General features: G+C 45.4%; 1 protein-coding gene and 1 pseudogene across 1 annotated transcript in view; both read left to right on the top strand.

Moving 5' to 3' along the window:
* LOC126260759 (uncharacterized) overlaps positions 1–27,215 on the top strand; it is a 1,547,391-nt gene that overhangs the window by 682,610 nt on the left and 837,566 nt on the right. The window contains exon 34 of the mRNA XM_049958097.1: positions 3,411–3,632. Coding sequence (XP_049814054.1) covers positions 3,411–3,632 — 222 coding nt within the window. The remainder of the gene's footprint in view (positions 1–3,410; positions 3,633–27,215) is intronic.
* On the top strand, positions 7,172–7,289 carry LOC126261057 (5S ribosomal RNA; annotated as a pseudogene).

A 27,215-nucleotide genomic window follows, 5' to 3' on the forward strand; every position in this document is an offset into this window, starting at 1 on the left:
ATAAAAGTTTAGAAAAGATTTGACATTATGTCTAAGGTTTGTTGCTCTCATTGCCACATACTGTATGAATGTAGTATGGGTAATTTGCGCTCCTTTGCGTTACTGCAAGAGATACACGTAGTTTCTTAGAGGACTACTTGTGTTAGATCTTTAGCGTAAGATAATACTACTCAGTCAGAAATTTATGGGAGCGTTTTAAAATTTTAAATTTGGTCAATAACTTTATGAAATACAGAAAATCAAATTTTTATTGCCTCTTGCAAGCCGTTAGATAGGCAACCTAAAACTCTGACTGATGGTTTTAGTAATGTACACTCATGTTCAGAAAAAACAGAACACCTTGAACGACTAAAGATAGGACGGACATACTTGCAGGACATTTACATTAGTATGTTCTGCAGAAATGATCAGTATTTTAGTCACCACAGTTCTGCAAGTGTCCTATTGCCTAGTGGGTACAGGTGCGCCATTTGCCCTGGTAACTTGTTCCGCGCTGCATTCACCCGGTTCCAAAATTCATCAATGGTGGTTGGCAGTGGTTCAGAGCGCTGCTCCCATCGTTTCACTATGTCCTACACGGTTTCGATTGGCGTCTGGTGATCTGCCGGGTAGAACAAGAAGCTGACACCCTGTGACACCAAGAAGGGATGCGTTCGTGCAGCAACACGTGGTCGTGCATTGTCTTGCTGAAAAATGGCCTCTCTGGTGTTGTGCAGAAAGGGTACGGCTAGGGTCGCAGGATGTCATTCTACTTAGTCACCCTGGTCACAGTGTCCTGGACACGCACCAGCTGTGATTTGTGGTTCTACGCAGTAGCACCCATCACCATAAGGCCTTGAGCTGGCGCAGTACGTCTTGTAAGAATGCAGTGACTGTGATGCCGCTCCAACTGTCTGTGGCGAACCAAAATGCGGTCACCATTTTCAAACATACAGAACCTGGATTTGTCCGAAAACTGTACCTGATGCTATTCCTGTCCTCAGTGACGTCCTTCCATATAGCATTGCCGATTCTGCACATTCGCCAAAGGTAGGCAGAGAAGCGGACGACGCGACGTAACCCACGTCGCAATAAACGGCGGCGGACGGTCACTAGTTATAGTGTACGAAGTGTTTCACTGTTCCACCGTTGCACCAGAGCCGAGGAGCACGCAGATCTCTCCTGCAATGCCATTCGCATGAGGTGTCGATCTTCCAGGGGACGGGCTAGTCAGTGCAACCTGACCCATCTCGTCGTTTTTGCGGCCTTCTGTGAATCATTGTGCACACACCCGTTGTACTGCCGAAACATTTAGTCCCACATGAGCAGCAGTTTCCCGGATGGTTGCATCACACTCTCTGATGCCAATTATACGCCCTCTTTCAAACTGACTGATTTGATATTACGGTTCGCGTGTACGTCTGCGAGGCACCCTCCACGTCTGCTGAAGTCACACTGATCCGTTACCTTCGGTTCATAGCGATAACGGGAACCGCAGGCACATTTTACGAGGGCAATCCGAAAAGTAAGGTCTGCTATTTTTTATAAGCTCATAGACCTGTTTATTTCTACAATGGTTTACATCAGTTTACAGCTTGAACATTTAGCTATTTTTCGACATACCATTTCTGTCGATGCATTTTTGTAGACGCTGTTGCAGTTTTTGTATGACAACATCATACCAGCTCGCCGCCATCCTGTTCAGAAAGTTACGAACCTCTTCTTTCACCTCGTCGCCAGAAAGTTGTCCTGTTCGGCTGCAAGGCGGTGAAGAAAAGCGCGGGAAGCATCAACTCGTTGCCGCATGAGGTCTTCAGTCAGCATGCGTGGCACCCACATTGTGCACACCTTCCGGTAGTTCAAGATTTCCGTTAAAATTCTGTGAGCGGTGCTTCGGGAAACCTCAGGAACCAACGTGCACAGAACACCCAGGGTGATCCGCCGATCTTCACACATGCTTTGCTCAACCTTCGACACTGTCTCCTCAGAAATTGACGGTCTCCCACTCCTTTGTTCGTCGTGAGTTTCGGTCCGACCAGCTGCAAACTCTCTACACCACTTACGAACATTTTTGACATCTACACTAGGATAGTATCTGTTCTTTCGGACATGTCCGAAAGGACATATACCATAGATGACCATGCAGCTCGTTAGAATGAAATTACAATGAAACCCTTAGCTCCTTACAGGCGTTGACATCTATGGTATCTGTCCTTTCGGACATGTCCGAAAGTACAGGTACCTTCTTAGTATATACTAGTTGAGGCTCACCGGCCACTTGACCATCTTCTTCTCCTGTGCGAATGCACAAACAGTGCCCGAACTCTTACGGGAATCGGCAACGTGCCGCAAGTGATAAATATAATGGGCGGGAGCACTACGAATGTAGTGCGGGACATACGTTGAGAATGTGGGTTTCGCGGGAGGCGTGCCAGAGATAAATCCCTGCAGTCGCACTATCCTCTGTGTCCTCGGTGGCTTAAATGGATAGAGCGTCTGCCATGTAAGCAGGAGATCCCGGGTTCGAGCCCCGGTCGGAGCACACATTTTCATCTGTCCCCGTTGACGTATGTCAACGCCTGTAAGCAGCTAAGAGTTTTCATTTCGTTGTAATTTAATTTTTGACATCCATGCACGACTCGCCATACACTTCCGTCAATTGGCGATGGATTTCAATCGGCGCAGTGCCCTTTGCGTTCAAAAGTCGAATAACTACGCGCAATTAGCACTTGGCGGCGATATCGAACGGGAGCGCCATTCTCAACGGCTGCGAAGTCAAGACTGAGCGCCTCAGCGCGGCGTGCACATGTTTACACACAGCGCGTGAAGCACTCTTCATAACAGTGTGACCAACTGCCACACAGAGTTCTGTACTTATAAAAAAATAGGAGACCTTACTTTTGGGATTACCCTCGTATTGATTCTGTATTAGTTATAAGTTTTTCTAATGATGCACAAAAAGAAGATATCAAATGGATGTAAACAAATAGATCCCGCCTCCACGTGGCGGGACACGGGCGACGGTGTGAGTGGGGACGGGAGCCGGTGTGGTGTCACTTTCAGTCACACCGGACCCCGGACCCAGTCACAGCGGCTAAGTGCCAACATACGACCCACCATAAGAAATTAGACGGTGGGTCATAAAAAATAAGCAGCTAGTGGAAACAAAATACCCTCGTATCCGTAGGTGGTGCTGCGTTGCGATATCGATGTCGACTATGAACATGCTGGCCGACACCGTTCAAATTCTGCAGAAGATACTAATGTACGTGTCCTGTGAACATGGACGTCCTCTCTCTAGTTGTTCAAGGTGTTCTGTTGTTTTTTTCTGAACATGAGTGTAGATGATGTCTCCCGCTGCAGTCGCGTGCTCGTTGTCAGAGTGGGCCAGTGCGTTTGCTGAGTGCAGCTGTGGTCCCGCCGTGTTTCAGCTGGGCGTCTCGCCGATCAACAGCTACGACGCGTTCAACCTGAAGGCCGGCGCAGAGTACAGGTTCCGCGTGACGCCGCGCAACCGCTACGGCTGGGGCGAGTCGGTGGCCACCAGCGCCCCCGTCACCGTGGGCCGGCCGCGGGAGCTGCCGGAGTTCGTCGCCATCCTGCCGGGGCAGCTGAAGGCGCTCGCCGGCTCCGACGTCACTCTGGAGTGCCAGGTGAGTGCCTCGTCCCAGCTCACCCTCCGCACTGCTGCCGGTGGGCGAGACTCGCGAGAACCGGCAACACAGCGGAACAAACACTGGTAGCAGTCACGTCTGTAAAATATCTTGGGGTATGCGTTCGGAACGATTTCAAGTGGAATGATCATATAAAATTAATTGTTGGTAAGGCGGGTGCCAGGTTGAGATTCATTGGGAGAGTCCTTAGAAAATGTAGTCCATCAACAAAGCAGGTGGCTTACAAAACAGTCGTTCGACCTATACTTGAGTATTGCTCATCAGTGTGGGATCCGTACCAGGTCGGGTTGACAGAGGAGATAGAAAAGATCCAAAGAAGAGCGGCGCGTTTCGTCACAGGTTTATCTGGTAAGCGTGACAGCGTTACGGAGACGTTTAGCAAACTCGAGTGGCAGACTCTGCAAGAGATGCGCTCTGCATCGCGGTGTAGCTTGCTGTCCATGTTTCGAGAGGGTGCGTTTCTGGATGAGGTATCGAATATATTGCTTCCCCCTACTTATACCTCCCGAGGAGATCACGAATGTAAAATTAGAGAGACTCGTGCGCGCACGGAGGCTTTCCGGCAGTCGTTCTTCCCGCGAACCATACGCGACTGGAACAGGAAAGGGAGGTAATGACAGTGGCACGTGAAGTGCCCTCCGCCACACACCGTTGGGTGGCTTGCGGAGTATAAATGTAGATGTAGATGTAGCACCTTTCACGTCGTCCCTTAACATTACTAGTTTTCTGAACGCTTCAGCCGTTTGACTAGCCACAGCCTTGAAATCTGTGACAAAAATATTAATCAATTTGGTAATAGTTTTGCATGAGTTTCGTATTTTTGTCTTAGACAGACCAAATCAAAAATAAGTTTGTTAGTAATATGGCTATAAACTCTTTCGCGATACAGCGCTCTGATAAAAACTTTTCAGTTAACAAGCCACGCCGAATTCCGATAAAACCTCAAGCTTTCCGCGACTGCCTCGGTTATCGTCGTCTGGGACTAACTCGGGCTGTAGTACATCTGTAAAACTACTGCAGGCTACAGTACACTGTCATTAGTAAGCTTAGGCTACAGTAGTTTTGATAGTGGCCTTGGTTAGTTAAGATGTATCTGCACTGGAAATTTGTGGTAAGCTCCGATGGGACCAAATTGCTGAGCTCATCTGTCCCTAGGCTTACACACTATTTAATCTAACTTAACCTAACTTACGCTAAGGACAACACACACACCCATCCCCGAGGGAAGACTTGAATCTTCGACGGGGGGCAGGGGGGGGGGGATTGGGAGTGGAGCCACGCTAACCGTGGCAAGGCGCCTCAGACCGAGTGGCGGCTACCCCGCACGGCGTACACGCATTACCTGTATGTTCTGTGTGTTGCGTAACTATCGGACTTTACCTTATATCGCTCGTTTTGTTTACATATGTCATGTCTGTTACTAGTCATCCAGAAAGCAGAAGTAGTGAACCGTCTAGAAACTGAACGTCTTTGTTCTACATAGGTATCCTGCTGTCTGTCACATAAAGATAATGGAAATTTATAGCAAAATTTATTTGTCAATGTTTAATTCAGGTTTTACTGGAAAACCGTTGATTTGCAACGGAAACAGAGGGATGTTACTGTAAAAGAAAAAAAAAAGAAACTTACACATTTATCATATAGCACGTATCAAAAGTGACAGGAAACTCTTGCGTTTGTTCGTGATGGAGAACGCTCTATTGAGTACAAAATAACAACGGTAGCTATATAGATTTTCTCACGTTGGTGCATGTAAACTGTACTTGCATCAGAAGTTATTGCACTGATTACACAAACGCGGAGAAATTAGGAGATCAACTAATTTTTATTACGCATGAAATGCAATTTACATTTTCGAACGATATAAAATGCACAATGGACTAACACTGAATAATGTGCGGTTCTGTTATTTGCAAAACAAACAACCAAACAAAAAAATGAAGAGGCGTCATCGCCTTCCAATTCCTCTCTTATACATTCTTTCATGTTTCTTTCCCTACCAATACTACCAGTGTTACCTGTAGCCCTAACATTTACTGTCTCATTTACGTACTCCACCAAAACTTTGGTACCGTAGCTTTGGAACAGCGCAGCTCTGGACTGTCGTGAAACCTGCAAGTCTCCTACTTTTATGCCCAGAGGACGGCGTCTGATTTGCTTTATTAGACATACGTCATGATGACGTCACGGAAATGGCGTGAACGATGGTAGCGCTCTCTTTCCAGCGCCACTTTTAGCGTCACCACTCGCATTCAGGCGGTCGACTACGAGAAGTCTTCCTCTGTCCTCGTTCACCATCAGGCGCAAGCTTCGATCCATTTCTAAGTGCACAGCTGGTGTCTCTATCACAGTTTTTATCAGATAGTCTAATTTACACTGTTTCTCTAATCACATAGTCCCAATAGTTCGAAGCGTGGGCAAGAATCCTCGAATGTACGCAACAGCTTTAAAATAATTCAGAGAAGAATGGGTCAAAAAGCAAAACCCTAAATATTTCCAAACTGGTTTTGGAAAATGCTACCCGCGTAATCTACGACAGAACGTGAATCAAGACGGCGAACAAACCATCTACAAACGCAGGTCACGCAGGCGATCTTAGCATTTTCTTGACACACCGTAATTAAGAGTTTTAAAATTAGCGTTTCAGTCTTACAGAAGAAAAAGTTACCTAAACTTCCCTGAGCACCATTGTTAACTATGGAAGTAAAGGACTAATTTGATGCGAGATGAAAACTGAACGTACTCGAGTCAAATCAGTTCTCTGAAAGTCAGTATGAATTGCACTGTGTTCCTCATTGTTGGAGTGTTACCAAAATTGGAGCTGTCCGCCATCCGGGTGGGGAAATTAACTCCGGCAAGATTAAAGCTAGTTGTCATGCGGTGTCACTGTAGTTTGATCACTTACAGGCAAACACAGACAGTTGTTTTGAGCTGTCTGCTTCTTGTACCAAACGAAAATTTCCGATTTCACGTAATAGAGAGTTCACGCTACTGAAGCCGAAAACTGAATAAATGAGCGCTGAACAACTTGTCGAAATAACCGAGGAGCAACTGTAATAAAAACCTAATAAAATAAGGAAAAAGACAATCTGCCGTAATATTTCCTACTCAAATGATATCAAAACGCCCCTGACTGAACGGAACTTCACAGTTTCGGGAAACGCTTCAACCCCACTCTGAAGAAGTGTGAATTTTCTATTATGTGGGGTAATGGTATGGGGACGGATCAAGTTTCTATCGGACCGTCCAGCTGAATATCTCAGTCTGATAATAGTTCTAGGATTGTTTAATGGATTCCCTGAACGTTTTAAGGCAATTTCTGGGATGGTACTCAGAGGATACGACAGATTCCCTTAATCCACACTTGAACAATCTGTACCTGCACCTCGATGGGATACTGAGCCGTAATTGTCCTTCCCTCCTTTTCGAGTAGCTGGGGATCCAGATACGAAATTTAAGGACAACCGTACTCCTTAAGAATACAGTGGAAATTTAAGATCAGCATTCTACTTGCTTTGGGCAACGGCCTTGCCGCAGTGGATACACCGGTTCCCGTGAGATCACCGAAGTTAAGCGCTGTCGGGCGTGGGCGGCACTTGGATGGGTCACCATCCAGGCCGCCGTGTGCTGTTGCCATTTCTCGGGGTGCACTCAGCCTCGTGATGCCAATTGAGGAGGTATTCGACCGAATAGTAGCGGCTCCGGTCAAAGACAACCATCATAACGACCGGGAGAGCGGTGTGCTGACCACACGCCCCTCCTATCCGCATCCTCCCCTGAGGATGACACGGCGGTCGGGTGGTCCCGATGGGCCACTTGTGGCCTGACGACGGAGTGCTTTTTTTATTCTACTTGCTTTGACTCTATCGTGCTGAACGCAACAAATAACTGAGCCGGCTGCTAAATCCTCTTTCTCTTCTCTCGGTGCCTATCCGTTTCGCATGCTGGCCATCATCATGGTTATTCTTCTCTTGTTGGTAGCAACGCGGGGTGGTTCTGTTGAAGACATACTGAACCAGCATCTAAGGTTGTCAAACTAAGATATTCGTCTTCTTCAGGACTTGTTTTGCTGTTGATTTTCCCATGAAGTATTTTTTGTAGCAAATCGTATCTATTTGTATAACGCATGATATGTCCTAGATATTGCAACTTTCGGCATTTCACTGTCTTGATTAATTTAGGTGTTGTGTTTAATGTTCTCGAGACATCTACGTTTGTCACTCTCTGGTCCGAGGTTTTCTCAGGATCCACCTATAAAGCTACATTTCAAAGGCCTCCAGCTTCATCTCAGTGTTTCTATTTAAGGTCCATATCTCTACTCAGATAGCAGTGTGAAAGTCTGATTTTTGTTCTTAAAGTTAGGTTATGATATTTGAAGAAAGCATTCATTTTCTGAAACACGCTTCTTGCCTTGTCAAGGCGAATCTTGATTTCTTGCGAGCTATCCCAAACGTCGAATCGTTTAACGCAAGTGTCAGGATGGTTCCTTCTAAAGGACACAGGAGATTTCCTTCGTCGCCCTTCCGTAATGCGAGCTTGTGCTGCATCTCTAATGACCACGCTGTCGATGGGGCGTTGAAATCTAATCTCCGGCCCGGGTGGCGACAGCCATGCCTTTCAGAGTGGGTGTGCGACGTCGCCCACATCGCCTAGTTAGAGCGAACAGCTCGCTGATCGATCTCCTGTCCCAGCAGTGCGACCTCTCTGCTCCAGTAATGTCAGTGAGCTGTCCACTGCTGTTATCTTAGGAGAAATGTAGTTAACGGATTAGGAACTTACACCTGTCATACTGTATTACGGGACAGTGATGCACCGGTGTAAGAACAAGCACCACAATGACCAGAGGTACGCGAAAATCATGAAAAAGTGTGACTTTTGATAATACAAGCATACAGGAATCATTGAAGCCAAAACGCCCATGAGAGTCTACGAAGCATCATTTAGGTACAAACGCAAATTCACGATGCAGTTGATTATCACTTGTTATACTTTTCTGACGAAGAAGCTGACGTCATACCATTGGAAAGAAGCGGAGGTGATAAATGTATGTCCAAAAGTCACAGGAAGGTCAAGCCAGATAAACATGCGCCTTTTATGTCGCGTTAGATGCGGTGTATTACTGAGAGGCCTGTTATGGACCGGTATGTAAGCTTAGAGGCACCGCCTACTGTGGACGTGAAATTATAACACAGCACAACAAACTTTTTGCCTTCTGTATGAAACTACGTGATTATAACTAATTTTCGTATACTGAATTCAGATTAGATTTTAGTTTTTCTCCGTCACGTACAGTTTCTTCTGGATCTCTCTTCTTTGTCTGTTACGGAAATATGCTTTAATTTAATTGAAAAAACGTTTCAGTTCACATGCAACGGGTAAACCGTATTCTCTATTGTATTTTGATCTCTGTGTGTGTCTATCGAGTTCTAGGCGCTTCAGTCTGGAACTGCGCGACCGCTACGGTCGCAGGTTCGAATCCATCCTCAGCCTGGATGTGTGTGATGTCCTTAGGTTAGTTAGGTTTAACTAGTTCTAAGTTCTAGGGGACTGATGACCTCAGCTGTTAAGTCCCATAGTGCTCAGAGCCATTAGAACTTTAGAAAATCGTATATTATAGGAGTAGCCTAAAATATTGTGCATTTTTATGTAAAGTAGTGTAAAGTTAGCTTGCGGTGAATGAGAGCCCTGCGCTTAAATTAAATCAGAGGAAGCATTTATTTTGTGAAGTGGGCACTCCACACCGTAAAACTGTAGTATCGGTTCAAAAGCTTTCCTGTCAGAGCCTTTTAATGAGGTACACATTCGCCTTTATTGTGCTCCGACAGGAGCATTTTTCCGCTGTTCAAATATGCCCGAAGTGGTATTGCAGTGACAAAAACTGGGATGAAAATAGTCTTAAACATCCCCGAAAAGAACTTCAACATGACTGCCAAAAATTAGGTAGAACTAAAAGGACGTCAAATTTAGTAAAATATTTCCAGTAATACATATTTTAAGACAAGAAGCATAAGCCAGATATTTTGGATGAATTACAATCGGCGAGAAAAGTAATCAGAAAAAATATAATGCCAAAGATTTTGTGTTAACATTTCATGATGTGTAGCTATGTCTTTTTTATAAGTGGCAAAAGTGTATGAATGTGTCGAAATATATGAACAAACTGTCAAAACTTTACTAACCAATAGAATTCGTTTCATCAAGCATCACACCCTGCTGTAGCAGGGAAAAGTAGGGAAGCAGAGGGAAAGTGCTCCTCTCGCAGCACAAAAAAGGCGAATATGTTCGTCTTTAAAGGACTGCGACAAAAAAGTGACCTGTCTCAATCCTGATTCCGCCTTCCTCATCCAAAAATTTGGCAGGCGAACGTATTCGCGCTTTTATGCTGAAAGAGACCAGCAGAGAGACATGACCATACATAGGCTGGCGGGAGGGGGGGAAGGGAGGGTGTTCTTGACTCTCACATACGAGCGAACTTTAACGCGTTGGTACAGGGGAGGGTGTACTTTGGATCGAAATTTTGAACACATAATTTGGACCCCATAGTCTTTTGTAGTATTTTAGTATATCTAGTATTTTTTAGCTGTTGAGACATGGTGATGAAAGTGGCAGTCTAAAAGAAAGACAAAAACAGACCGTGTACGTGAGAGAGGAGACAGTGGCAGTTGAATATACTGTAAATCAACTGGAGAAAAAGAAAACAGTGGGGGAGAGAGAGAGACATATGTAGAAAGTGGCAGTGAGAGGTAGATACTGAGTATGAAGTACAGGGAGAGACTGGGTAAAAGGATTGAGACAGTTATGTATTAAAAGAGTGGGAATATGTTTGGATGCCAAAATTTTTGATGATGAAGGCAGGACGATGATTTCGGCAGCTGGTTCCCCACTTTCTGTCAGAGTCTTTTGAAGAGAAACATATACGCCTTTTTTTTCTGCTCCGACAGGAGACCTTTTTCCGCTGGTAAGTATAGTTACATTACTTACAGATCATTGCAAGCTGGTGTTAAAATCATTATACAGGTAGGAAACCTATACCTAGCGAATATAGAGACTTTTTCCGTTTCTTGTCCGCCTGCTTAGCTGATTGGTAACGTGTTTGCCTACCATGCAGCGGGGATCAGCCGACCAGGACGGAGATTTTCTCCTTTCGTGGATCGGGTGTTGTGCTGTCATCATCATTTCATCATCACTGATGCGCAAGTCACCCAATGTGGCACCACCTGAAATAAGACTTGAGCGGCCGAACTTCCCCGGATGGGGCTTCTCCGCCATCAACGACACATCATCATTTCATTTCTGACTCTTAATATTACAGCAAGCACTTTTCTTTTCCTTAATTCATTCTCCTCAAAAGCCTGGGGCAATCACGATTGCGAGTTGTCGCCCGGAAGACAAACGTAATGGCTGTGAGGCGCGTTAACTGAAGATGTCCATAAAAGAGAATTGAAACTGGAGAAGAACTTTAAAATTTATTGATCTTTTCGCTGAAACTGGGTGTGTACACATCGAGATGAGCACTGGTCTGTGTTACGCACGTTAAACATCCTGCCCAGTTGTATGTTTTCGTCTGCTTCGTTGCTCCATTTCTGATAAAGCTTATTTGTGTTGGCCTATAGCTGCCTTGAGTCTTAAATGGGTTGAAAAAGCGTAACAATTTTTTCAATATTTTTGGTTTAATTACGTCATCTTAACAGATGCTCAATAGTTTAAGACTTTTTCCCTTATTCTTCATTTTTTCCTTGAATTATTCGTGTTTATGGGAATTTCTAACTTAGTTTTTATATTTTTGAAACAAGTTCAGTAAGTGTTCGGTAAACATGAAGTGTAAGTATTGTGTTTCAGAAGTACTTATCTGACAGTGAGTGACGAACTACATGTCGGCTTCTTTGTGAAAATGACTTTGATAAATCTTGTATCGGATCGTTTGAGCTCTCAGTACTACCCAATGGGACATTCTCCATGCTCACGCAACTCGCTAAGTGTTTTAGCATGGTCCAGAAATTTCCACATCCTCTGCTAGTGGCCTTCAAGTAGGGCTAACGTGGGTTGATGTTGATTCCTTAGCTAGGACGCGATATTACGATTCGTGGAGTTCTCTATTATTTTAGAGAGTTTCAGAGTTCCAGAGAGACGTTATGCTGGTAAGTATATTCAAAGCAAATCACGCTTAACGTTGGCGATACACTACATGTTATGACGACATGAGATGTAGTAAAGAGCTTTTCTGTGAAAATCTTGCAGCTTTTGCTTGAGTCTTCTTATTCCTACCGTTAAACCAAATTAGTAAGCGTCCCAGAAAGTCGACGGTAGGAACTGATGCAGGTGACCGATCACCGCTCGTGCAGTCAGTTTTCATCAGACAGACACACCCATTCACATGCCGTTAAAAGACAGTTCTCTAGAGCCCTTTTTCATTTCTTGCATTTTCAGGCGATTCTTTTACACCGCAAAGCAATTACTTCAATGGTCTGCTGCTCTTAGATCACTTCTTACTAATTTCTGCTCTTTTATGAAAGTATTTTAATTCCAATATTCTGCAAGCCATCTAACGGTAAGTAGTTGGATGCACATGTCAGCCGTCCATCGTCCCTCCTCGGCACACAGGACCCAAATCTTTCTGATTTTATTGTCTTAGTCGTTCCACGAGATGTATGCTAGAGGAAACAAAGCGTGCTTCTTGCCGTCTCAGAGGTTTATGAGTACGGCCCTTGGCGACGTACGAAGCCTGCATTGTGACGTCTCACACTGCAGTTTCAACACTTCTGTGTCGTACTGACGCTGACTGAACGATCCATTGACAAATCTTGCAGCTTTTGCTTGAGTCTTCTTATTTCTTCCGTTAAACCAATGCAGTAAGCGTCCCAAAAGTCGACGGTACCAACTGATGCAAGTGACTGATGACCGCTCGTGCAGTCAAACGATAGCTGACCTCATCAATTTAAGCGTATCACAATAGGCAGAGAATTGAGAAGCAGTATGCTCCTTGGTATTTCATTTGAGTATATGGGCTTATTTCGGCCTTATTGTCTTCATCGGTACATGTCCTGAAGCTATAGATGGTCATATGTCAACTTTGAGTAAACCATTATTGCTGCCTGTAGTTGTTCGTTGTAAGGTTATTTTCAGCAACGTTTTAAGGTTGTTCGATTATTTGCTGTTGCACCTGTTTCATAATACGTTTTTTACCATCTCACATTTGTAGGAATTCAGGTTTGACAGCTAACTGTTTACGCCAAACTAGCTTTCGAACTTCAATTTCAACAAATGTCAGATAGTACAAAACATATTATAATATAGGAGCAACAGCAAATAATCAAACAACTTTAAAACATTGCTGAAAATAATATTGCATCCAGCAACGACAGACAGTAATAATGGTTTATTTGAAGTTGACATACGTGCATCTACAACGTCAGGACATGTACCGATGAAGTCAATAAGGCCGAAATAAGCTCATATACTAAAATAAAACATCAAGCAGCATACTGTTTTCCAATTATCTGTGTAATGTCCTACAGTGACATAATATATGCTGCAGGTTTCACAATAAAGAAACTTACGGCATCACATTACGTTTGTTCCTGTTTAGAGTTAGTTGTGCATCCTTGAAACAGACGCTCATCATGGGCAAGTGACTCGTCGTTTAGCAACAGGTTTCTATCGAAGTCACCTCGCTGTGCGTAACAGCGTCATCCGCGTACAGTGTCATAGGGCTGCTGATCTGCATGATCGTTTATACGGGATGCGGAAAATAACGCAGGAAATATTTCATAAGATAGGCTACACAACTTGCCCTGTATAAACAGTTGGTGTGCATGAAATATTTTCCAGGACATTTTCAGTTTCTCCACCCTGTGTATAGTACGTCGTGCCCTGCAGCGGCCCTAAGTAGTCGGACAGAGTATGTAACTATTCAGCATCGGTTTATCAATTTCAGTGAAATGAAAGTCATTATGTCGGTAAAATCTATAATAATAATAAAAATGTAAAACCGTCGTGCCTGTCTTTTTGAACATGCCAATCTCGAAAACTGCCAGACGAATTTTCGTGGGGTTTTCAAAGTTAACTCGACTGTAGCTTCGGCAACATAAAGGATTTATTTCATCAAAACAGGAGATGAAAAACAGATATAGTTTAAAATATTATTTAAAATCGTCTGCTAAGCCTAGTAGATCGGACGTTTCATCATCGTGTAGTACACCAAAGAACCAGCAGATGGCGCTTTTATTTCCGTAGTGCAACAAAGAACCAATAGATAGCACTACTAGTGTTTTTAACTCAGCGAAAAATGTCCTTTCGGAAATTTACGACTGTGACTAAACTAAGCGCCGCAATCTTATCTTTACTAATACAAACTAAGAGCGAATTTAGTTGGCTAAGACACTCGGCTTTACTGGTTTCCCTTTGTGTATTAACAATTTAACGATATTGGTTTGCTTCTTTCGACAGGTTTTATTTAGGAAAGTTTTTTACGTCAGTGACAGATACATTTTCGGAAGTTTATGTTAATGACAGAATTAAACGCCGCAATCTTATCTTTACTAATACAAATTAACATTAAATTTACTTAGCTAGGAACTCCGATTTTCTGATTTGCCTTTGATGTTAAAAACTTAAGGACATTGCTTTGCTTTATAGAGCTTCGATAGATTTTATTTACATTATGTGCTAGGAAAAAAGAATTTATTAAATTTTCTTTGCGACTGTAATGCCTACTCATTACATTTTGATTTCGTTTGGTTTATGGATAAAAACGGTCGAGTCTTCCTGAATACGCCAGAACAGCTGTAAAGCTGAGGACTACTAGGTGGTTTCAATAATGCAATGAATATCGAAAGGCGAGGCCTGCTGCAGCTCGAGAACATGAGGCTTTAACCTGCTCTCTGGAAACTCCTTACGAAGACGGGGCGAGACATAACTGTAATAGCACAACGCATCATCTCGCTCCTCAGAACCCTTCACTCACAGAGGCTGTAAGCCACTTCTCTCCAGTGTAACAACATCCAGCACACATTTTGACGGGAAGTGGCGCCAGCGCACCGAGTTTTTATATCCCAAATGCCGCTTATTCCTAACAAACTGCCATTTCACTTTAAACGTGTACAATTCCCAGTGGGTTGATGTTATACCGTCGACCATAAACAGAGCGCAAGAACAGAGCTGCGCGTGTACTAAAAACAATGGAATATAAAACCACGGGTGTATTCCAATGCAACGTTGTGTCAAAATTTCTAATCAATCAGTCAAGAACATTCAGAGATTTGCAATTAGGAACATTTACGTCTTCTATTCATTTGTTCTTAATAGCTAATCTCGAGAAGTTCTTGACTGACTGATTTGAAAGTGCCATACAAAGTTGCATTCTAATACAGGCATGTTTTAATGTACGTATTTTGTAGCAGTCCACCCACGTATTCAGTTCAAGCATGTCATACGTGGAGGGACCTCAATAAAATATTTGTAACAGACAGTACTACTGTCATAACCTGTTTGATTTTGTGCAAACATAAGATGTTTTATATACGAGTATTCGCCACTTACAGTATGTAATGGTTAACCGTAGGTAATATATTTTGATCTTTGTCTTGACGAACCCGGTACTTGTAGTATTTGCTGTCAAACACGCGACACACTAAGTGGTGTTCTGTTGTGAGTGTGTAACTGCGATCGAACAGCACTTACAGTGGCCATCAACAATGTGCAGGGACAATCACTGCAAGTGAGTGGACTAAATTTAGAAAATCCATGCTTCCCACATGGACAACTGTATGTGGCTTGCTCACACATTGGAAACCGTCTCACTTATTCATGTTCGCGCCAGCTTGAAAAACTAAAAAAAGTGTTATGTAGCAAAAGCAGTTCAATAAACAGATTATAAAATCAAACTTTTTTTTTCTTTCCGTGGCATTGCAGTGCATACCGGGTACAGCTTGTAGGTAATAATTTCGTCGTGCAACATGTGCATTTTCGATCACCAGAAGTTACTATTGTTGACGAATGTACCCAGCACAACACTAACGGATTTACAATCACCAGCCCGGTCTCATGGCGTTGAACAAATAGTGTGTGTGTGTGTGTGTGTGTGTGTGTGTGTGTGTGTGTGTGTGTGTGTGTGTGTACAATAAAAGCCATAGATGACAGAATAAACAACTAACAGTCCTCAACCCTTCACTTTCTTTCGTCTCTGATCAATTTCTGGTTCCCTGAACTGACAGGCAATGCTGGAAAATTGGGTGGACTGGCTGAGATGAGACTTATTCATGACCACCGTTTCTGTCAGCCAAAGACCATGCTACCTCTTACTGAAGCGCCAAAGAAATTCGTATAGGCATGCACATTCAAATAACGAGATAGGTAAACAGGCAGAATATGACGCTGCGGTCGGCAACGCCTATATAAGACAACAAGTGTCTGACGCAGTTGTTAGATCGGTTAATGCTGCTACAATAGCAGATCATGAAAATTTAAGTGAGTCTGAACGGGGTGTTGTTATAGTCGGCGCACGAGCAACGCGACGCAACATCTCAGAGGTAGTGATGAAGCGGCAACTTTCCCGTACGACCATTTCACGAGTGTACAGCGTATATCGGGAGTCCGGTAAAATCTCACATCTCCGACATTGCTCCGACCGGAAAAAGATCCTACAAGAACGGGACCAACGATGACTGAAGAGAATCGTTCAGCGTGACAGAAGTGCAACCCTTCTGCAAATTGCTGCAGATTTCCATGCTGGGTCATCAACAAGTGACAGCGTACGCACCATTCAACGAAACATCATCGATATGGGTTTTCGGAGCCGAAGACCTGCTCGTGTACTCTTGATGACTACACGATACAAAGCTTTACTCCTTGCGTGTGCCCGTCAACACCGACGATGGACCATTCATAACTGGAAACATGTTGCCTCGTCGGACGAATCCCGTTTCATGTATCGACCGGATGGACTTGTACGGGTATGCAGACAACCTCATGAACCCACGGACCCTGCATGTCAGCAGGGGACTCTTCAAGGTGATGGAGACTCTGAATGGTGTGGGGCGTACGCAGTTGGAGTGATATGGGACCCCTGATACGTCTAGATAAGAGCCTGAGAGGTAACGCGTACCAAAACATCCTGTTTGACCACCTGTATCCATTCAAATCCATTGTGCATTCCGACGGACTTGGGCAATTCCAGCAGGACAATGCGACACCCCACACGTCCAGAATTGCTGTAGTGTGGCTCCAGAAACACTCTTCTGAGTTTAAACGCTTCGGTTGGCCACCAAACTCCCCAGACATGAACATTATTGAGCGTATTTGGGATGCCTTGCAAAGAGCTGTTCAGAAGAGATCTGCCCTCTCTTCCCCCCCCCCCCCCCCCCCGGTTTCTTACGGATTTATTGACAGACCTGCACGATTGATGGTGTCAGTTCCCTCCAGCACTACTTCGGAGCCGGCCGTGGTGGCCGAGCGGTTCTAGGCGCTTCAGTCTGGTACCGCGCTGCTGCTACGGTCGCAGGTTCGAATCCTGCCTCGGGCATGAACGTGTGTGATGTCCTTAGGTTAGTTATGTTTAAGTAGTTATACGTTCTAGTGGACTGATGACCTCAGATGTTAAGTCGCATGGTGCTCAGAGCCATTTGAACCATCTGTAATACTTCAGACATTATTCGAGTCTATGCCACGTCGTGTTGCGGCACTTCTACACGATGTTAGGCAGATGTATCAGTTTCTTTGGCTTCAGTGACGTAGGAGGCAGGGGGGAGGGTGCCACAGGCCTGGTGGTTTTGTGGTAAAGATGATACTCGGAAACATAAAGGTTGCGAAATCGAATCCCGTTCGGACCAGGGGATATATCAATCTACTTTTAACCAGACCTTTACCTGTCAATGATATGAAGATTCGCCATCGACTGCATGTTGCTCACAAGGGAACCTCCCCATCGCACCCCCCTCAGATTTAGTTATAAGTTGGCACAGTGGATAGGCCTTGAAAAACTGAACACAGATCAATTGAGAAAACAGGAAGAAGTTGTGTGGAACTGTGAAAAAATAACCAAAAATACAAACTGAGTAGTTCATGGGAAGATATGCAACATCAAGGATATCGGAAACGTACGAGCGCCGTGGTCTCGTGGTAACGTGAGCAGCTGCGGAACGAAAGGTCCTTGGTTCAAATCTTCGATCGAGTAAAAAGTTTAATTTTTTATTTTCAGTTTATGTGACAAACTCATGTTTTTATCACTTTTTTGGGAGTGATTATCACATCCACAAGAAAACCTAAATCGGGCAAGGTAGAAGAATCTTTTTACCCATTCGCCAAGTGTACAAGTTAGGTGGGTCGACAACATATTCCTGTCATGTGACGCACATTTCGTCACCAGTGTCGTATAGAATATATCAGATGAGTTTTCCTGTGGAGGAATCGGTTGACCTATGACCTTGCGATCAAATGTTTTCGGTTCCTATTGGAGAGGCACGTCCTTTCGTCTGCTAATCGCACGGTTTTGCGATGCGTCGCAAAACACAGACACTAAACTTATTACAGTGAACAGAGACGTCAATGAACGAACGGACAGATAATAACTATGCAAAAATAAAGAAAGTAAAATTTTCACTCGATGGGAGGACTTGAACCAAGGACCTCTCCTTCTGCAGCTGCTCACGCTACCACGAGACCACGGCGCTCGTGGGCTAACTGCCTCCATGATATTGCCTATGTCGCCCATGGGCTACTCTGTTTGTATATTTTGCTTATTTTTTCACAGTTCCACACAACTTCTTCCTGTTTTCTCAATTGATCTGTGTTCAGTTTATCAAGGCCTATCCACTGTGCCAACTTATAACTAAATCTGAGGGGGGTGCGATGGGGTGGTTCCCTTGTCAGAATGGCTGTTAAACTGCAGTTACCCTTTCCCCAGTGGGAATACGTTGAAGTGGCTTCCACTGGAAAGGCTTAATCCAGACCGTTGAGCCACACGGAAATATTATTACATCTTTTTTAATACGTTTTACTGTCTCTTAGTTCTGCTCTGAGGTGAAGAGAGAAAGCTGTGCGGGCTGCGTCAGAACACCGATGAATAAAATTTAAATAAGCTAAGAAATGACGGTGTATTTTGTAAGACAGTGAAGCCGTCCTTTGAGCAATAATTTTCATTCTCTACCGTTCCAACGTCTGAGTCATTGTCGAGTTTTTTTAAACAAAAAATCACCCGAGCTGGTACTGGGACTGAAGACGCCTCAGTTTCGGTGACTTTGGAGGAGTATTCCAGTTCTGGCAGCTGCCTTGCAGCCAGAGGAAAATTCCTGAGAGCGAGATCGCTTCTGAGACATGTTCCCAAACAAAAATTTGAAAGTCTAATTTATGTAAAATGTATCTGTTATGTGTGTATAGGGTGAAGTCGATAGGTTGCTAGACAAATGTAGTGAGTCCATTTCGCTGCCGAATGAAGGCGGCGCTAGTGGCTGCATCCGTATTTCGGAAACAGCCTTTTGTTCACCGTTTTACTCTCCCCTCCGAGCAGGAAAGCGATCTCTTTGAGATTGGGCCCTTTATAGAGCATCTGTTCTTTCTGGTCAAATGCCAAACGAACTGGTAGTGTTGGAGAGGGGCTCCGAATCGACAATAAATGGGAGAGGAATAGTACTTCGCCGGCCGCTGTGGCCGTGCGGTTCTAGGCGCTTCAGTCTGGAACCGCGTGACCGCTACGGTGGCAGGTTCGAATCCTGCCTCGGGCATGGATGTGTATGATGTCCTTAGGTTAGTTAGGTTTAAGTAGTTCTAAGGTCTAGAGGACTGATGACCGTAGATGTTAAGTCCCATAGTGCTAAGAGCCATTTTGAATAGTACTTCTGGCATCTTGTTTACAATCAAGGGAACCTCTCGAAAATCTTGCTAGGAATTTTATATTAGAATTAATATTAATTTACTTCTGTGACAACGTTGTTAACGGCTGTGCACGTGTTACTGTCGGGCGGAGGGGTTCTCCGATTCTTTACCCTAAATATCCGAGTGGCTCTGAGAGGAATATTTGGGAGCTGATTTCCAGTTCCAGCATTGCTTTAATAATCATAGAATTCCTTCCGAAACCCTTTGTTAGAGCTGGGGTACAGTAACGTTAATAAAGCTTTTTCTCTGTACTTTTGATTTTCTAGGCTGAGCAGGCTGTTCGAAAAATGAACCACTGCAAAGTCAGGAACTTTTGAGGCAAATACTAAGAGAGCAGGTGGTGGGGTGGGGAAAATTCCCAACTGGGAACTTTAGCCATTTGCCTTGCATCCAAGGGAAACCTCTAGAAAACTTTGATCAGGACTGGGCAAAGGGAAATATTTGTTAACGTAATTTTGAGCCTATGTACCGCAAGCAACAAATAAATGGCCTACAGCAGGTGGGGGGGGGGGGGGGGAGTGTAATTTCCATTCTATGATCCAACGAGTACAGCGGTGTGTTTGAGATTCGTTATACACTACTGATCATTAAAATTCCTACACCACGAAGATGACGTGCTACAGGCGCGAAATTTAACCGACAAGACGAAGATGCTGTGATATGCAAATGGTTAGCTTTTCAGAGAATTCACACAAGGTTGGCGCCGGTGGCGACCCCTACAACGTGCTGGCAGGAGCAAAGTTTCCAATCTATTTCTCATACACAAACAGCAGTTGACCGGCGTTGCCTGGTGAAACGTCGTTGTGATGCCTAGAGTAAGGACGAGAAATGCGTACCATGACATTTCCGACTTTGATAAAGGTCGGATTGTAGCCTATCGCGATTGCGCTTTATCGTGTCGCGAAATTGCTGCTCGCGTTGGTCGAGATCGAATGACTGTTAGCAGAATATGGAATTGGTGGGTTCAGGAGGGTAATACGGAACGCCGTGCTGAATCCCAACGGCCTCGTATCACTAGCAGTCGAGATGACAGGCATCGTATCCGCATGGCTGTAACGGATCGTGCAGCCACGTCTCGATCCCTGAGTCAACAGATGGGGATGTTTGCAAAACAACAACCTTCTGCACGAACAGTTCGACGACGTTTGCAGCAGCTCGGACTATCAGCTGGGAGACCGTGGCTGCGGTTACCCTTGACGCTGCGTCACAGACAGGAGCGCCTGCGATGGTGTTCTCAAGACGAACCTGGTTGCACGAATGGCATATCGTCCTTTTTTCGGATGAATATAGATTCTGTTTACAGCATCGTGATGGGCGCATCCGTGTTTGGCGACATCGCGGTGAACGCACATTGGAAGCGTGTAGCCGCCATCGCCATACTGGCGTATCACCCGGCGTGATGGTATGGGGTGCCATTGGTTACACGTCTCGGTTACCTCTTGTTCGCGTTGACGGCACTTTGAACAGTGGACGTTACATTTCAGATGTGTTACGACCCGTGGCTCCACCCTTCATTCGATCCCTGCGAAACCCTACATTTCAGCAGGATAATGCACGACCGCATGTTGCAGGTCCTGTACGGGCCTTTCTGGATACAGAAGATGTTCGACTGCTGCCCTGGCCAGCACATTCTCCAGTTCTCTCACCAATTGAAAACGTCTGGTCAATGGTGGCCGAGCAACTGGCTCGTCACAATACGCCAGTCACTACTCTTGATGAACTGTGGTATCGTATTGAAGCTGCATGGACAGCTGTACCTGTACACGCCATCCAAACTCTGTTTGACTCAATGCCCAGGCGTATCAAGGCCGTTATTACGGCCAGAGGTGGTTGTTCTGGATACTGATTTCTCAGGATGTATGCATCCAAATTGCGTCAAAATGTAATCACATGTTAGTTTTAGTATAATATATTTGTGCAATGAATACCCGTTTATCACCTGCATTTCTTCTTGGTGTAGCAATTTTAATGGCGAGTAGTGTAGAACCGCGGTTCTTTTCAGCCAAATATCCTAGCGGGTTGTGAACCCGAATTGGTAGTGTTACGCAGGAGTTAGCAATTTCGGCGTTCTTCTAAAGACCAACGGGTGGGGGACCTGCCGAATGTCTTGGTCGGATTGAGGCTATTTCATTGTATTCCAGGGAAAAGTCTTCGTTTTGCGGATATTGTTGATATTATTACTCTCTGTTCCAACTATATCCACAACTCGGGTATGCCTCAGTAATGGTTCAAAGTCTCTCTGCGGTATAATCCGCCGCTGAGAGAGCGCCGGCTCCATTTGCCTTTGATGCGTGCCACCTACCGCTGCGTTTGCATAGCTGAGCAGTCTAGGCTGACCGTTAAGCCGCGAAGTGTGCGCACGCGTGTTCCGGGTTAATGCACGGTGCGACCCGCGGCTAATTCGATTAGCCGGCGAGTAACGGCCGCCGCCTCCGCCGCCGCCGCCGCCTCCTCGCGTCCAATTAGCTGCGCAGCCGGCGCGGGCGACCGCAAGGACGCGCAAAAACGCGCTCCCTTAAATCTGACGCGCAGCTAATTAAATTGAGCCGTCGGCGGCTGCGGTGACGTCACGGCAATCTGCCCGCAGTAACGGTGCGCCCAGGACCGGCCTCGATACGCGCTCAGGCGCTGCTGCTGCTGCTGCTGCTGCTGCTGCTGGCGAATGCTGGCTGCGCGACCGTAAGGCGTGCGAGATCATCAACACGTGGCGGCACGCAGTCTTCTCATATTTTGGCGCCCGGGAAGTCTGATTCTCCATTCCCAACGGAACGAGCGCTGAAACGAGCTTGCATCACTCGAGAGTCATTCAGTTACTAGACAGACTACATTCTCTAATGAAGGCAGCGACTATCGCAGGGAATTTAATCTTTTCCAACCGTTAGCTGCCAACCGTGCCAAGACTGTAAAGCAATTGTTCGATTAATACATTACTGGTCATTAAAATTGATACACCAAGAAGAAATGCAGATGATAAACGGGTATTCATTGGACAAATACATTATACTAGAACTGACATGTGATTACATTTTCATCCCATTTGGGTGCATAGATCCTGAGAAATCAGTACCCAGAACAACCACCTCTGGCCGTAATAACGGCCTTGATACGCCTGGGCATTGAGTCAAACAGAGCTTGGATGGCGTTTACAGGTACAGCTGCCCATGCAGCTTCAACACGACACCACAGTTCCTCAAGAGTAGTGACTGGCTTATTGTGACGAGCCAGTTGCTCGGCCACCATTGACCAGATGTTTTCAATTGGTCAGAGATCTGGAGAATGTGCTGACCAGGGCAGCAGTCGAACATTTTCTGTATCCAGAAAGGCCCGTACAGGACCTGCAACGTGCGGTCGAGTATTATTCTGCTGCAATGTTCGGTTTCGCAGTGATCAAATGAAAGGTAGAGCCACGGGTCGTAACACATCTGAAATGTAACTCCCACTGTTCAAAGTGCCGTCAATGCGAACAAGAGGTGACCGAGACGTGTAACCAATGGCACCCCATACCTTCACGCCGGGTGATAAGTCAGTATGGCGATGGCGCCTACACGCTTCCAACGTGCGTTCACCGCGATGTCGCCAAACACGGATGCGACCATCATGATGCTGTAAACAGAACCTGGATTCATCCGAAAAAATGACGTTTTACCAATCGTGCACCCAGGACCGTCGTTGAGTACACACATCGCAGGCGCTCCTGTCTGTGATGCAGCGTCAAGGGTAACCGCAGCCATGGTCTCCGAGCTGATAGTCTATGCTGCTGCAAACGCCGTCGAACTGTTCGTGCAGATGGTTGTCGTCTTACAAACGTCCCCATCTGTTGACTTAGGGATCGAGACGTGGCTGCACGATCCGTTACAGCTATGCGGATGAGATGCCTGTCATTTTGACTGCTAGTGATACGAGGCCGTTGGGATCCAACACGGCGTTCCGTATTACCCTCCTGAACCCACCGATTCCATAGTTTGCTAACAGTCATTGGATCTCGACCAACGCGAGCAGGAATGTCGCGATACGATAAACTGCAATCGCGATGGGCTACAATCCGACCTCTATCAAAGTCGGAAACGTGATGGTACGCATTTGTTCTCCTTACACGAGGCATCACAACAACGTTTCACCAGGCAACGCCGGTCAACTGCTGTTCGTGTATGAGAAATCGGTTGGAAACTTTCCTCATGTCAGCACGTTGTAGGTGTCGCCACCGGCGCCAACCTCGTCTGAATGCTCTGAAAAGCTAACCATTTGCATATCACAGCATCTTCTTCCTGTCGTTTAAAAATAGCGTCTGTAGCCCGTCGTGGTGTAGCAGTTTTAATGGCCAATAGTGTATTTGTCCGTAAGCACAACGTCCGAGGTCTTAGCTACGATGAGTAACCGCCCCTCTCCGGATTCCATGAAGAACTGAACTCATACGCACAAAACATCTTCAAACGTCACGTTACTTTACAGATGTGTCGGTGTATTAAATATACACAGAGGTTACAAAAAGTCGTGACATAGCTATACACAAACACGCAGGTAGCGTTAATATCACGTACACGACGTATAAAATGCCAGTGCATTGCCGGAGCATGGACATTCCGTTTCGAAAGTCGTAGGAAATTGAATATTCCGAGTGTGTTGAGAATACAGATTTTTCAGACATTGCAGACATTACCCCTCACGAAATGGGCAGTGTCTTGAAAGGAGGATATAAGATGAACATCAACAAAAGCAAAACGAGGATAATGGTATGTAGTCGAATTAAGACGGGTGATGCTGAGGGAATTAGAGTAGGAAATGAGACCATTAAAGCAGTAAAGGAGTTTTGCTATTTGCGGAGCCAAATAACTGATGATGGTCGAAGTGGGGAGGATATAAAATATAGACTGGCAATGGCAAGGAAAGTGTTTCTGAAAAAGAGAAATTTGTTAACATCGAGTATAGTATTTGTATGGAGTGTAGCCATGTATGGAAGTGAAACATGGACAATAAATAGTTTGGACAAGAAGAGAATAGAAGCTTTCGAAATGTGGTGCTACAGAAGAATGTTGAAGATTAGATGGGTAGATCACGTAAGTAATGAGGAGGTATTGAATAGGATTGGGGATAAGAGAAGTTTGTGGCACAACGTGACTAGAAGAAGGGATCGGTTGGTAGGACATGTCCTGAGGCATCGAGGGATCACAAATTTAGCATTGGAGCGCAGCGTGGAGGGTAAAAATCGTAGAGGGAGACCAAGAGATGAATACACTAAGCAGATTCAGAAAGATGTAGGCTGCAGTAGGTACTGGGAGATGAAGGAGCTTGCACAGGATAGATTAGCATGGAGAGCTGCATCAAACCAGTCTTTGTAGTGAAGACCACAACAACAACAAGTTAACAATTATGATTACTAATTTTCATTGTTCAAGTTCGATGTTGCTAAAAGCAACGATATGAAAAATAAAATTATATTATCAGAAAAATAGTGTTTCGGTGATGAAGTTTATGCAATCTTTAGATGTGGAATATATAATTTAAGTATACAAATTAACTCAAGTCAGGCCGAAGTTCATAAGGAGTCGAACATTTCAACTGAAGTACGAACGTTTTGAGCAAGCAAGATTCATTACAACTCTGATGCATACCGAGAGGCAAACATTAATTTTTATGACGATCTTGTGCGATTTTGTGGCGTAATTCATCAATGTTGGAAAACAAATCTTGAACTTCAGAATTCTCTTCATAATTTTGCTTTGTGGTTATTTTCTGTCATTCAGATTGACATTCAGCTGTAGCTTTGATTTATGTGTATTTTATTTAATAAAATTGCAGCCAAATATCCATATACAATTATGTTGCTTAACATTTTACATTTACATTTACTTTTACATTTATGCATATTCATTTATCGATTTGACTCTTTTACTGCACACTTCTATGTCATATCGTTCACAGGCTTCGTTACACAGTTCACATACACATGTTGTGGTTGGATAGTGATAAGTTTTGTTTCTGAAAATTAGATGATGAAAGCCGTGAATACACTCCTGGAAATTGAAATAAGAACACCGTGAATTCATTGTCCCAGGAAAGGGAAACTTTATTGACACATTCCTGGGGTCAGATACATCACATGATCACACTGACAGAACCACAGGCACATCGACACAGGCAACAGAGCATGCACAATGTCGGCACTAGTACAGTGTATATCCACCTTTCGCAGCAATGCAGGCTGCTATCCTCCCATGGAGACGATCGTAGAGATGCTGGATGTAGTCCTGTGGAACGGCTTGCCATGCCATTTCCACCTGGCGCCTCAGTTGGACCAGCGTTCGTGCTGGACGTGCAGACCGCGTGAGACGACGCTTCATCCAGTCCCAAACATGCTCAATGGGGGACAGATCCGGAGATCTTGCTGGCCAGGGTAGTTGACTTACACCTTCTAGAGCACGTTGGGTGGCACGGGATACATGCGGACGTGCATTGTCCTGTTGGAACAGCAAGTTCCCTTGCCGGTCTAGGAATGGTAGAACGATGGGTTCGATGACGGTTTGGATGTACCGTGCACTATTCAGTGTCCCCTCGACGATCACCAGTGGTGTACGGCCAGTGTAGGAGATCGCTCCCCACACCATGATGCCGGGTGTTGGCCCTGTGTGCCTCGGTCGTATGCAGTCCTGATTGTGGCGCTCACCTGCATGGCGCCAAACACGCATACGACCATCATTGGCACCAAGGCAGAAGCGACTCTCATCGCTGAAGACGACACGTCTCCATTCGCCCCTCCATTCACGCCTGTCGCGACACCACCGGAGGCGGGCTGCACGATGTTGGGGCGTGAGCGGAAGACGGCCTAACGGTGTGCGGGACCGTAGCCCAGCTTCATGGATACGGTTGCGAATGGTCCTCGCCGATACCCCAGGAGCAACAGTGTCCCTAATTTGCTGGGAAGTGGCGGTGCGGTCCCCTACGGCACTGCGTAGGATCCTACGGTCTTGGCGTGCATCCGTGCGTCGCTGCGGTCCGGTCCCAGGTCGACGGGCACGTGCACCTTCCGCCGACCACTGGCGACAACATCGATGTACTGTGGAGACCTCACGCCCCACGTGTTGAGCAATTCGGCGGTACGTTCACCCGGCCTCCCGCATGCCCACTATACGCCCTCGCTCAAAGTCCGTCAACTGCACATACGGTTCACGTCCACGCTGTCGCGGCATGCTACCAGTGTTAAAGACTGCGATGGAGCTCCGTATGCCACGGCAAACTGGCTGACACTGACGGCGGCGGTGCACAAATGCTGCGCAGCTAGCGCCATTCGACGGCCAACACCGCGGTTCCTGGTGTGTCCGCTGTGCCGTGCGTGTGATCATTGCTTGTACAGCCCTCTCGCAGTGTCCGGAGCAAGTATGGTGAGTCTGACACACCGGTGTCAATGTGTTCTTTTTTTCCATTTCCAGGAGTGTAGATAATCCAGTTATGACATGTCGCATTTCGAAGCTTGGTGCTGTCCATGAGCGGTTCGTCATTGCTTCGGTGCCATAGAGCTCGGGCCATACTTTTTCTCGTTTGTCCTCCATAATCTTCAGTTGATTTCTGGAAGCCCTGGTGTGTGGCATCATATATCGAAATTTGATGTCTTCAATTAGGAATGTCTCTATCGCTAGCACGTACGCTCGTCTAGATCTTGTTGTCTTTGAGCGACCTAGTGCTCTTTTTAGATAAGTCGAT

This window comes from Schistocerca nitens, chromosome 5 (assembly GCF_023898315.1).
Source record: "Schistocerca nitens isolate TAMUIC-IGC-003100 chromosome 5, iqSchNite1.1, whole genome shotgun sequence".
NCBI lineage: Eukaryota > Metazoa > Arthropoda > Insecta > Orthoptera > Acrididae > Schistocerca > Schistocerca nitens.